The sequence below is a fragment of the Lampetra planeri genome, chromosome 35 (genome assembly GCF_965212315.1).
Source record: "Lampetra planeri chromosome 35, kcLamPlan1.2.h2, whole genome shotgun sequence".
NCBI lineage: Eukaryota > Metazoa > Chordata > Hyperoartia > Petromyzontiformes > Petromyzontidae > Lampetra > Lampetra planeri.
The window spans coordinates 4,063,155-4,076,528 of record NC_136141.1 but is presented as its reverse complement, the minus strand read 5'-3'; the positions used below and the strand labels follow the sequence as shown (position 1 = coordinate 4,076,528).

The 13,374-nt window shown below is 55.5% G+C and overlaps 1 protein-coding gene across 3 annotated transcripts in view; it reads left to right on the top strand.

Annotated features, from left to right (window-relative positions):
* The window catches only part of LOC144730289 (cytohesin-1-like), a 94,413-nt gene extending 86,735 nt beyond the window's left edge, over window positions 1-7,678 (top strand). For all 3 annotated transcript variants that reach the window (XM_078610981.1, XM_078610980.1, XM_078610979.1), the window contains exons 4-13: window positions 692-758; window positions 1,497-1,615; window positions 2,174-2,254; window positions 2,378-2,490; window positions 2,849-2,997; window positions 3,680-3,791; window positions 5,059-5,135; window positions 5,553-5,624; window positions 6,680-6,828; window positions 7,570-7,678. In XM_078610981.1, the coding sequence (XP_078467107.1) occupies window positions 692-758; window positions 1,497-1,615; window positions 2,174-2,254; window positions 2,378-2,490; window positions 2,849-2,997; window positions 3,680-3,791; window positions 5,059-5,135; window positions 5,553-5,624; window positions 6,680-6,828; window positions 7,570-7,648 (1,018 nt within the window). In that variant the 3' untranslated portion in view covers window positions 7,649-7,678. The remainder of the gene's footprint in view (window positions 1-691; window positions 759-1,496; window positions 1,616-2,173; window positions 2,255-2,377; window positions 2,491-2,848; window positions 2,998-3,679; window positions 3,792-5,058; window positions 5,136-5,552; window positions 5,625-6,679; window positions 6,829-7,569) is intronic.
* The last annotated feature ends 5,696 nt before the right edge of the window (window positions 7,679-13,374 follow it).

The window sequence follows — 13,374 nt, the reverse complement described above, 5'->3', positions numbered from 1 at the left end:
TAAATCGCCACGGACGGAGCGAAACGGAAGGGAGGACAGAGGGAGGACGCTCGCAGGGATGGATAAATGTCGTTCTCGGGCCCTTTCGAAGTTGTTTAGGGGCGCCGGGTGGCGAGATGTTAACTGCCTAGACTGGTATGCAGGATGTCGTGGATTCTATCCCGACCCTGACGCCTGCTGAATATTTTGAGTTTACAGCAGGTGTGATTGGGTCATAGCCCACGGATGAACGGGCTAAATGAAATATATATTTTATTTTACCAGGTAAGGCCCACTGAGCTATGTAGCTCTTTTTCAGAAGCGATCAGGCTATCACAAATGATAGCTCAACGAAGTGGCTTACCATCACGTGGACATTTATAGCAGCCAAATACTCTAAGTCGCAAGCTTTTAAATGTCGAGGGAAAAACCGCAGGAACCGGAGAAAAATCACGGGGAGAGAGACACGCAAACTCCAAATGTACATCTGGCGTCAGGGTTGGGATCGAACCCTCGCGCTCCTCTATACCAGGCGAGGGAGTGAACATCTCTCCACCCCGGCAAACGAAGTCGCGGTGGCCTCCGTATGTTCTTCACCGCCGGTGTTAAATGTTGTTGGCGACGGGGGCAGTGTGGCTTGAACGTGAGCGAAACGCCCTGCGGTGATGGTGAAGCGTCATCTCTGGTCTCTCTCTCTTTCTCTGCCCTGCAGTAAAACCATGCAGCGCAACAAGCAGATGACAGCCGGTCGCAAGAAGTTCAACATGGACCCGAAAAAGGCAAGCGGAACTCCTGTCGCCACCAGTCTTTTTAAGGCATTATCATCCCTCATCATGTTAGAGAAGTTTTCTAAAATAAAAAAAAATGGTAAAAAAATTTTTGTAACAAAAAAAAATTACAATTGTGTTTTTTTTTCTTTTTTCCACCAGTCTTTTCTCAAAATAAACTAAAATTACGTAAAAAAATATCTAACAATTGCGGTTTTAATTTTTTCCGCCAGTTTACGTCACTCGTAAAAATAACGGCGTCGTGTCATCGGAGCGTAGAACCCAGTGCGGAAATCGCGCTGAGCAGCGTGAGCGCCCGGCGTGTCGGAGGGCGTCCGGTGGAAGAGGCTGCTCGTTTTGTGACGATCAAAATACGTGGCCCCCTCCTTGATCGTCACAGAGTAGGGTTGCCGCACTTAACTAAACGTCACGATTTTTTTTCTTTCGCAATTTCTCGTGCCACAACTGTACGATGAAGTCGTGAGCTTTAAGCAGAACCAATGCACGCGGAATGCTCTTTAACTGTCGCAGCACGGTGGAAAATGAATGACGGGGGTGGCAGCCAAAGGGGATGTAAGCCCCCGCGGAGATGGAGGCGAATAAATCAGCTCGTGTGCAGGGTGCTCGGTGGAGCGTTGCATCACGGGACAGCCTGGCAGGGAGGCCTCCGCCCAGCAACGGACGGTGGCTGACGATGGTCGGTGATGATGATGATGACGATGGTAATGATCGCGTCGCTTCTATTCACAGGGCATTCGCTACCTGGTGGAGAACGATCTGCTCAAGAGCTTACCGGAAGACATCGCCCAGTTCCTCTACAAGGGCGAAGGGCTGAACAAGACGGCGATCGGCGACTACCTGGGAGAGAGGTGCGGCGCTAACGGGGGGTGGAGGCCGACGGTCCACGGACCGGAGACGGCCGCCACTTCACTTCACACGGCCCATGGTCACGCGAGCGAGGCCTTGCCGCTTGCAAACGGCCTTTATCCATCAACGGGCGCCACGGTGGCGAGATGTTAGCTACCTCACCTGGTACACAGGAGGTCGTAGGTTTGATCCCAACCCTTACACATACGTGTCCCTCTCCCCGTGGCCACGTGGATTTTTCCCTGGGTCCTCCGGTTTCCCCCTCCACAATTTAGAATCAATACGCGTTCAGAGTAATTGGCTGCTCTAGATTCCCACGCGACGATAAGCCACTTCGTTGAGCTGCGGCCAGGTCGCTTCCGAGAAACAGCTAGAAAGTTCACCCGGCCTTACCTGGCGAAATAAAAAATAGTTTCGTTTAATTGGCTACCAGATGGGTAGTGAGGAAATTGTATCGGAGTACTGAAGGCGTTGTGTTGAAGCGCTGAACAAACTTACTTGAATTAACCTTTGGCCTGTCGATCCGTGTCCACCCTTTTTCCCGTGTCGCATCCACCTAGGGACGAGTTCAACCTGAAGGTGCTGCAGGCCTTTGTCGACCTTCACGAGTTCACGAACCTCAACCTGGTGCAAGCTCTCAGGCGAGTTCTTCGCACCTCCTCCGTGTCGATGCCGTGACGATGTCGGTGTCAGCGTTGGTGTCGGTGACCGTGATCGTGTCGGTGACCGTGTCGGTGCCCGTGTCGGTGTCCGTGTCCATGCAGGCAGTTCCTGTGGAGCTTCCGTCTGCCAGGCGAGGCCCAGAAGATCGACCGCATGATGGAGGCGTTTGCGGCGCGCTACTGCCAGTGCAACCCCGGGGTGTTCCAGTCCACCGGTACGTGCACGCACACGCGCACACACGCACACACACGCACGCATGCATGCATCTGCGTTTGTACACACGCATGCATGCACACGCACACGCACGCACGCATGCACGCATCCACGTACGTACACACGCACACACGCATGCATGCACGTTCGCACACACGCACGCACGCCGACTTAACAAAAACAGCTCGCAATCATTACAGCTCGCAATCATTACACCTCGCCATGATGACATTTTCTGCCACAACGACGTGTGCTCGCCGTTGCCACACGTCCCGACAGTCCGTTAAAGGCCACACGGCGGAGGAGGGGGGGGGGGTTTGTAGGGGCGGTGTTGGGACCTTGTTGTGTTTGTGCCGCAGACGCTTGCTACGTCCTCTCCTTCGCCATCATCATGCTCAACACGAGCTTGCACAACCCCAACGTGCGCGACAAACTCACCGTGGAGCGCTTCGTCATCATGAACCGCGGGATCAACGACGGGGGCGACCTGCCGGAGGAGCTGCTCCGGGTGGGTGGCCCTGCATCCCCCCCCCCCCCCGATCCCTCCAACCCCCCCCCCAGCCCCCCCCCATCACAGCAACACCACCGAGCGAGCTCCATCCAGGCGCAGAATCACCGTCACCGCCCGTTTTGGAATCTCTTACATTTTTTTTTATCGAGGCCACCGAATGCCCTGGGCTTGGCCCTGGGCAGTCCACAAAGTCGGTCCCCGGTGGCCGCATGAAAAATTTGTGAAGAATTTGTGAAGAATTTGTGAAAAATCTGGGTTTTGTCGTCCCGCTCCAAATGATCTGGCCTCGTGGAGCTACCTGGGCAGTGGGTGGAGCTACCTGGGCAGTAGGCGGGGCTACTGGCATAATGGGCGGGGCTACCGGCATAATGGGTGGGGCTACCCTGGCAGTGGGCGGGGACCAAAACATAATTTCTAAGTTCGGGACCCGGGGCGGTTGCCCCCCTCAATTCGCCGTACCCTTAGCGGACCGCTCTGGAGGTGGGGTTGGAGGGTGGAGGGGCATCGTCAGGGGCGGTGCACGCCGGGCTTTCTGCCGCGTGGCTGACTTGGCGTGGCTGACCCGGTGTGGGTGGCCTGGCCTGACTGACTCGGCCTGGCTGAGCCGGCGTCGTCGTTGTTCCGTGCGACCCGCGTCTCATCTCCCGCCCCTCCTCCCCCCCCCCCCCCCCGTTTTCAGAACCTGTACGAAAGCATCAAGAACGAGCCGTTCAAGATCCCCGAGGATGACGGGAACGACCTGACGCACACTTTCTTCAACCCCGACCGCGAGGGCTGGCTCCTCAAGCTGGGTGGGTGCGCAGTCGCTCCCGACGCCGCTCTCTATCGCTGGCACGGCCGAGTCTGGGGACTTTCAGACGATGAGCTTCTGTTTTTTTTAGAGCTCGTCGGATTCCTCCGGTATTAATAAATATTCCGAATAATAACAATAACTATGGTGATAATGATAATTGTTTTTTTTACCCTTCTATCTGGCTCTAAGGAAAGCTGTCTCGGGTGTGGACCAAACAACTTCAAGGACAGTGCATACATTATCAGAGTTATGTTTTTTTGCATTCCAACCGCAGGTATTGTGGTCTATGCAAACATGACTCCTTGTAAACCAAAAAGGTGTCAGTTGTGTTGCCAGATAGAAGGGTAAAAAAAACAATTATCATATTTTTACTGGCAAATGAGGTTCCAATGGTATGGTGATATTGTCAACGTGTGACGGCTGCCTGGTGAATGACGGCTGCTTTCTGTCTCCCTGTCCACTGCTTTCTCTGCTCCCCGCTGCAGGAGGTACGTGCGATCACTCGCGTCGCTCCCCCCACCTCGCGCCCCCCCCCCCCACCTCGCGCCCCCCCCCCACCTCGCCCCCCCCCCCCCACCTCGCCCCCCCCCCCCCACCTCGCCCCCCCCCCCCCCACTTTATGCGCTCCTTGCGACGCCGTCGTTCCGTTTCCACCTCGGGTGCTTATTTTCCCCCCCGTTTTCTTCTTGTTTCGTTGTCACAAAAAACAAATCTGTCGTAGCCGTGGCACGGCACCACCACGGGGAAGGGCGGCCGAGTCACGGATGTTGCAGAATGATTGGGGAGAAAGGGAGAAGAGGCGAGGGAAAGGGGGGCCGGGTTCGAATGCTCACCCCTACACCCCCCCCTCCCCCCAGAGGCGGACAAAGAGGAGGTGGGCGTGGTTCAAGATGAGCGGCATTAGGGAGAGAGGAGGAGGAGGGTTAGGGCTGGGCAGGAAAGAAGGAGTAAGGAATGACCAGGCCAAGATGTCAGGGATGACAGGGTTGGCGATGACGGTGACGGTGAGAGGGCAGGATAGACTTGTCCCAGCCATACAAATGTGGGAGTTCCATTCGCTGGCTCAGGGCACCAAAATCACGTTGACTCGGGTCGCCCGTCATTAGATCTTTTCGCCGCTCGGCCGTTGAGGGGAGAGCGCGAGAGGGCCTCGTTGCAAATCGGTGGGGTGTCTGCAAATGGATCCTACGGCGTCGGCACGGTGACGCATTCATTAATCTATTTATCTGAAGCTGACGCCAGGGGCCCTGTTGTGTTCACTGCAGGCGGCCGAGTAAAAACGTGGAAGCGGCGATGGTTCATCCTCACCGACAACTGCCTCTACTACTTTGAGTACACCACGGTGAGTGAGTGGGGGGGGTGCCCCCCCATCCCGCCTGCCCCCCCCCCCCGCCCCCGTCTACACCTTGCACCTGTGCGAGTTCGCCAACAACGAACGAACAGAATATTTATTTGCACCGGAGGAATCCGATGAGCCGTAAAGCTATTATTTTTCACGGATGTCCAGTCGAAGGTTATCCGCACTACGTCTGAAACATCGCTACGGCGGCACTTGTGCCAGGCTAGGTGCGCTTTGAGGCCAGGGTGGAGTGGCGAGGAGGCTCGCTCCGACGAAGTGTTTTCAAAGCGGCCGTGGGGAGCGACGATTGACCGTGGGGAGCGACGATTGACCGTGGGGAGCGACGATTGACCGTGGGGAGCGACGATTGACCGTGGGGAGCGACGATTGACCGTGGGGAGCGTGCGTGTGTCTGGGTAGGACAAGGAACCTCGCGGGATCATCCCTTTGGAAAACCTGAGCATTCGGGAAGTGGACGATCCCAAGAAGCCGGTGAGAGTCCAACCCACACAACGCACACTCCACCCCACGCACTCCACCCCGCACACTCCACCCCACGCACTCCACCCCGCGCACTCCACCCCGCACACTCCACCCCGCGCACTCCACCCCACGCACTCCACCCCGCGCACTCCACCCCGCGCACCTCCACCCCACGCACTCCACCCCGCGCACTCCACCCCACGCACTCCACCCTGCACACTCCACCCCACGCACTCCACCCCGCGCACTCCACCCCGCGCACTCCACCCCGCACACTCCACCCCGCGCACTCCACCCCGCGCACTCCACCCCGCGCACTCCACCCCGCGCACTCCACCCCGCGCACTCCACCCCGCGCACTCCACCCCACGCACTCCACCCCGCGCACTCCACCCCGCGCACTCCACCCCGCGCACTCCACCCCGCGCACTCTACCCCGCGCACTCCACCTCGCACACTCCACCCCGCGCACTCCACGTCGCACACTCCACCCCGCACACTCCACCCTGCACACTCCACGCCGCACACTCCACCCCGCACACTCCACCCCACGCACTCCACCCCGCGCACTCCACCCCGCGCACTCCACCCCACACGGGCGCCTGTCCTGGGTGGAGCGGTGGTGTGGCGGTCAGCGCACTGCACTACGAACCCGGCGACCCACGCGTTCGAATCCTCGCCGCGGTTTTCAGTGACATTCTCCGTGACCAGTGTGGCGAAGTATGGTCGAATAACGCCCCCCCCTCCCGATCGAGATGCTTTCATCCAGCACTGGACTAACAAAAGGGCTGTGCATTCGGGGGGGGGAGGGCAAATATTTCCCGGAGCTTAACGCAGGCGCAGGCCAGCTCACGATGGGAAGGCCACAAGTTGAACTCCTGACCGTGGTGGGTTGACTTCGGTCCATCGTCACTGCGGGATCGATACGACGAGCGGGTTTGTCCTTTGGATAGACTCCCCCCGCCCCCCCCCCCCCCCAGCCATGGGAACGTGGAATTTCCACCGCTCGCTCCAACTCTCAATCGTTCCCTTGTTCGGCCCCCCTGCTGCTGCCGCCGACACAGAACTGCTTTGAGCTGTACAACGACGGTGGCGGCCTGGTGAAGGCGTGCAAGACGGAGGCGGACGGCCGGGTGGTGGAGGGCAACCACGTGGTCTACCGCATCTCCGCGCCGACGCCGGAGGAGCGCGACGAGTGGATCAAGAGCATCAAGTAAGTGCCCCCCCCCACTCCTCCCCCACCGCTGAACCCCCCCCACCCGACCCCCCACCCCCCCCCCCCCATTCCTCGCCCACCCCCCCCAGGGGCGGTGACGGGGACACCAAGGTTCAGGGGTCGCACCATGCAGTCGACCCGTTGTGAGAAGGCCCTTCTGGGCCCGACGTCATAGCAAATGTGCGAGGGTCAGCGTTGTGCTATGAAAAAGGGCCATTGCCCGAAACGTCGCCTATTATTTAATTTTCCTTTTCAGGCTGCACAAAAAGACAAAGATCACCCGTATAGCCTTAACAGACTGTTGGGGCAAGTGATGTTAGCGAGCACCTTTGAAGGCCGGCACACAAAGGGGTGGGTGGCCAACACCATGCCCTGCCGCCTTTGTCTCCCTCGTGGCGATGTTTACACACCGCACCAAGTACTCATTTGACCGAGAGGAGGCCCAGGACCGGTCAGGATAATCGCCAACGGCATTGGTCATGAGCAGGAATCGAACTCGGGTCGCCGGGTTTGTAGCGCAGCGCCTAAACCGCTACTCTACCGCTCGGCCCGCACACCACGCGCGAACACACGGTGTTGTTGTTTCAGTGCCATTGTCGTCAACCGTGCTTGTGCACCGCTGTTAATGCGGCAGCGGCGATCGCCAAATCATTCGTGGCAAGGGGGCTGCACACGAATCGCACGGAAAAAAACCTTTCGCTTTCACTCTGTGCCTCCCCCCCCCACCCTACCCTGCAGGGCGAGCATCAGCAAAGACCCCTTCTACGAGATGCTGGCAGCGAGGAAAAAGAGGGTGGCCAGCAAGAAGTCGAGCTAGGATGCGCCGCGTCGAACCACGGACCGGTGGTGGGGGGGGGGGGGGCGTGGGGGGGGGGAGTGGGGAGGGGCTCTTTTTCCCTTTTCCCGGCGACCGTCTGCACGCCTTCGGCCCCCCCGCGCACGATTCCGACAAAAGCCGGACAGAGGCTGTAACTTTTCCACGGTGGTGTGCCGCTCGTGCGTGAGGGTGGATGTAAGTGGGGGGGGCGGGGGGAGGGTGACTGTTGGCGGTTCCGGATGCAAAGTTTTGCAAAAAAATGTTAAGGCTCGCGTCAGAAATCTGTGCGTGGGTGGGTGGGAAGAGCGACGCGCGGGTGAGAGCGACGCGTGGGTGAGATGAGCAGCGTCGGGCGGACGCGGGAGTCGGCTGGTGTTCCCACGAGAGACAGCCGCGTCAAACCAGTGCCAATTGCGGTGCGGTGCACCCGCACGAGCGAATGCCAGGGGCGGGGGGGGGGGGTACCGCTGGACCTGCCGTGCGGTCCGTGCCCCGCAAGTCGTCGTTGTTTTGTCTTAAAGAAGAGAGGACCCCTCGTGGGGACTTGCCGAGGCCTGCCCCTGCCGGGCCTCGGGTGGATGCCCAGCGAGGCTTCTGTGTAGCATGACCAGTGTTAACGATTCACCTTGGCCACGGTGATGGGGGAGTTAGGGGGAGGGGTGCACATGTGAATTCACATGGAGTATGTCAATTCCCAAGATGTTTGACAGACTGACCGTGTAAGCCAGTCAGGGTCGCCGCGCCGTCCTGGTTCCCTCAGTCTTCTCCGGAGCACTCGATAAAAAAAGTGTCGTTGTGTGTGTGTCGGCTGGAAGACAATATGCACACCTCCAAACGAATGTCGCCGCAGACGACCACCGGCACGATCGGGAGTGATCCGCACACGTTTAACAACTGTGCGGATTACGCTTCAACATACGGCCGTGCTACGTACGTGTGTGAATGTTGAACTTCTTTCGCACCGTACGTGGCCAACAGTGCTCATCGGAGGTGCTGACAACTTTGTGTGGGGTGGGGGTGGGGGGGGGGGGGTTTCCGGCCGCGTCGGGTGGAGGAGTGAGCACGACACACACAGCGGCGACCCGACCTGACCCGCAAAGTAGATTACGAGCGGGACGTCGTGCGCCGAGCACGACAACCGAGCGCCGTGCTCGCGAGTCCCGGCGACGAGAGCGCGACGTTGACGACGAGAGCGCGACGTTGGCGACGAGAGCGCGACGTTGACGACGAGAGCGCGACGTTGACGACGAGAGCACGACGTTGGCGCCCGACCGCGTCGTCAGGAGGGGCGCCGTCGCGATGCGAGGTCACGAGTGGTGGGAACCGTGAATGGCGATCCTCATTTTTCTATTTGTACTTGGTAGTAGTAATATTATTATTATTGTATAGAACTCTAATCGGTTATTATAACGTTTTTTTTATTATATGATTACTTTCGTCTGGATAGAACCGAGTTACACACACACGCATATATATCGATGTCTGTGCGGAGGGAAATATTTTGCGCGCCCGTACAGGCGCGCTGCAGTTTACTTGGAAGAGCGTTCCATACGTGGCAAGCTTCTGGCTAAGGGTCGGCTCCTTTACGGTCACGTTTACCCGCAGGGCTTTGGACTTTGGCCTTCTCCGGGCGAGGGTTCATGCCGAGGCCCCCCCCCACCTTCTGCGTCGCTACAAAGTTGGACAACCAAAAATGGTGCCGGCCTCGCCGAGACTGCTCTCTCGCGCCACCGCTGGCGGAAGGGCCGACCGCTGAGCGCGATCGCGGGAAATTCTAGAGTTTTCTTTTGCCCTGCTATTCCACGCCGGCCACGCGTTTGTGTAGATCGGGGCGCAACAAAAAACGTGCTGGAGAGACCCAAAAAAAAAATCTCCACCGCCCCCACCGCACACGCGGCCCGCTTGCTGCTTGCCAATCGGCCGCGGCCGCCGTGGATGACCCATTTATGTGGGTGGGTGCGGACGGAGGCAGAGGGGGGGGGGGTGTTGGATTTGGAGAAAAACCTCGACAGCCCGTGCCCGGAGACCGAATGGAGCCGGCCGACAGTCGGCGTCGCGTTAGCCCGTCACGCCGCGCGGCAGCATCCCTCGCGTTCCCAAGTGACGTTGACGCTCCAAAGTTCAGTGAGCGGAAACTTCACAAACTTTGTGGGTACAATGGTTATTGCTCTAAACCGAGCCTGTAAAATGCTTTCAAAGCAAGTTTTTTTTTTATCCACTTGCCATGTCCCCCCCACATCATACCCCCACCAATGATTTGCCATTTTCAAATCGACGATAGGCTATTAATTTATAATATTAAAAAAGTATTCCTTCGTAGAAGCTGGATATATATCAATATCGCAATCTACATCTTATATATCTCTTTTTCCGCTGCACAACCGAGCCGTGCTGGAGCCAGCCTGGCACGGAGCCAGCCTGGCACGGAGCCAGCCTGGCACGGAGCCAGCCTGGCACGGAGCCAGCCTGGCACGGAGCCAGCCTGGCACGGAGCCAGCCTGGCACGGCTCTAGAGGCTCCGGGTTGCTTTTCCACTGCAGAGGCCGAGCTGTGCCGCTGACGTCACAAAGCAATCAAGTTGTGGGTAACCCCCCCCCCCCCCAAGCCAGATTCAGACATCCTCCAAGTCTTGTGCCGTGATGGCCCGGCGCTGGCCTGGCTCGGGTGTGCCAGTGGAGAAGGAGTAATTGTAGATCGGGCGCATTTGTAAAATTATTTTTGTCACTCCGTGTGTGTGTGTGTGTGGAATGGCACCGAATAAAATTAACGGAGCCCCCGATTTTTTTTTTTTTTGCTGCGAGCCGATATGAAGTTGAAAATTGCGAAGCTGTTGCGTGTCCCAGATTCCAGGTGCTCGGCCTTCTGGACCATGTGTCCGGTTTTGTCAGCGAACGAACTCTTTTTGCACAGCTAACGGAGATGCATTCCTTATCTTTTGAAGGTCGAGACGGTTGAGCGATCGTCGTTAGACCGAGATTTTTTTGTCGTCGTCGTCGTTGTTAAAATACGAACTTTTTTTTTTGGTGGCGAGAGCAGCGCGTCCCATCAACGTCGCAGCTCGTGGCTGCTGCACCCCAGCATTACCGCACAGACCCACCACACGCGCCACGCCACTTGCGCGGAGCTCACCCCTGCACTGGTCTACACAATTGTACACAAATACAGCGAGTCCTCAAAATAACGGCGAAGGAAAAAGCAGGCTCTCCTCTTCTTGGTTCTTTCGGTAAAGTCACGTAGAAGGGAAGTAATAAAATAAAAAAAACATAATAAATAATATTTTATTGTTTTATTTTATTATTTTATTACTTCCCTTCTAAAGTCACGTAGAAGGGAAGTAATAAAATAATAAAAATAAAACATAATAAAATAATAATAAAATAATATTTTAATATTTTATTTTTATTATTTTACTTCCCTTCTACGTGACTTTACCGAAATAACAAAGAAGATGAATCCCTGCAGTCACGAAAGCTTTAAATCTAAAAAAGCAGGCTTTTATATTTTTTTGGTGGAACCTTAAACAATTATCTAAAGGCCCCCTATGTAATTTGGTCAGGCTTTCGAGCACCTCTGAGCTTGTGTCCACACTGTCATTATTATTGATAACTTTTCTACATTTCTATCGCGCTCAGGTGAGCTCAGACAATTTGCGCCGTGCAAAGCGACCGCTGCCTTGACGTTAGCCCCGGTCTTCACGCCGCGCGGAAACGTGATGCGACCCGTACAGGTCCCTGCAGCCGCTACTGCTACCGCAGCAAAATTGGATTGTGCGATCTGGAATTTGCTCGTGTGATTTTCAATAATGATTATACATGAAACATGTGTTTCTACTTGTACGTATGCAATAAAAGCAATATCAATAATGTAAATGGGGCAAAAGTTGGCCTTCATGGGAATGATGTGGTTTTGGGAAGGGGCGATTGGTATAGTGGAGGCCAACCCAACCCTGAATTAGCCCGATATTGCGAGGACAGTGCAAACACACCCCCCCACACAAAGCAACACGACACTGCACACGCATGGATAGGTCTGCAGGTCATAAGAGCTGGGAGTTGAGAAGCTCTGTTTTGAGTATTCTCGAGCAAATGTGCAATGTTTTATTTTATTGTTGGTGAACTTTAACCCCTGATCAGTGTTACGTGAATTAGTATAACCTCTAGGAATTAGCGTGTGCGCGTCGTCGGCAGAATCCAGACTCCGAGCGCCGTGGAAGGTTCAATGAATCCATCCCGGGCTTTCGCCAATACCACCACAACCACTAAAATCACCCACCGAATCGCCTATCGGATTGACTCTGGAGATCCAACGAAACGCCAGAGATTTCCTGTTCAAGTGAGCATTGAGTCGGTGCTCGTCTTGTGTTTACAGCCCTGAGCCAGTGGTGAGGACATTCCACATTCCTATTGTGGGAGTTGAATCTATCGGACGTTCATTGTTGATCTCTCCCACCAAGTGGCACTCATTTTACCGAGCGCAGAGGGATAGATGGGCTGGGTCAAGTGTCTGAACCACGATTTGAACTCGCAACGTTTACGATTGCCGAGCCACCACGGCCAAGACGGAGGTCCTCTGGCTGTCAGAATACAAGATAAATGTAATAAAATTGAAACGCGAATTGTGTTTGTTAATCGATAAATCGAACGATTCTTACATCTTTACTGCCGCGTATAAATGTGTCCTTGTTCCCGTACGCCTTTGACTACGGGAATAAAACAAAGGCATAATGCAGTAAAACTCCTGCTATCCGTAACCCTTTTATCCACCACTCCGTGGGTTCGCGAAAAAAGTCCACGGCCACATTCTTCCTGTTAACCGCAATCATCTGCGGTTTCCCATCCTGCGTTGCGGAACGGGCTTCCTATTATCCGCCAAGGTCTTTGCAAATTCGCGCGATTTTATTAGTGAACAAAATGCATCACTACGGACAAGCGGAGCGAATTCGCAAGATAACGTCGCGGGTAATAGGACCCCCGTGGTGTTTTGTCGCCCACATCCCAAATAAGAGGAGTTGCATTGCAGTTGTTGGTGCTGTTAAAAAGACCCCGACATGGACATTGGCGAGTCCTTTCCCAGCCCGGAGGCTGCGATGCTGTAGGACTGCCCACCGTGTGACGTGTCAATGTACATAATCGTGCCGTGTTAAGTATGTTGCTATTAAGATAATAACGTTCTGTTTATACTGCTTGTGTGTCAATGCTTTTGTTTGCCAATTATTGTTTATAACAATAAATTCTTACCGTGAACACGTAAGCCTTGTGAGCGACTGATTATATTATAGATTTTAAACCTAATTATTGGGATGGGAACAAGGTTCAGAGGTTGTGGGTTCAGAGTGCTGCCCCCAGGACCCAATGAGGGCTTGAAGTAGCTGGCAAGAGCCAATGTTTCAAGTTGATTGTGCAAGCAGGTGAGAGAACTCATGGGACCAGGGAAATGGAGTCTCATTTGCAAGAGTGACCGGGCGCATTATACAGGGCGTTTCAAAAAGATGGACCCGATTTGAAATCGCTATATCTCTGCAACCACTAACCGCCCATGAATGAAACGCTTGCCACTTGAAAGGGCGGGGCATAGAGAGGGCGGGGCATAGTTTTAAATGATCACCGTTAGATGCCTCTCCCAGCGCACAAACAACCCCGAGCCTCAGTCATTCGCAAGATGGTGACCCCGCAACACAAGGAGTTTTGCGTTCTGCAGTTCAGCAAAACTGAATCCGTAACTGCGGT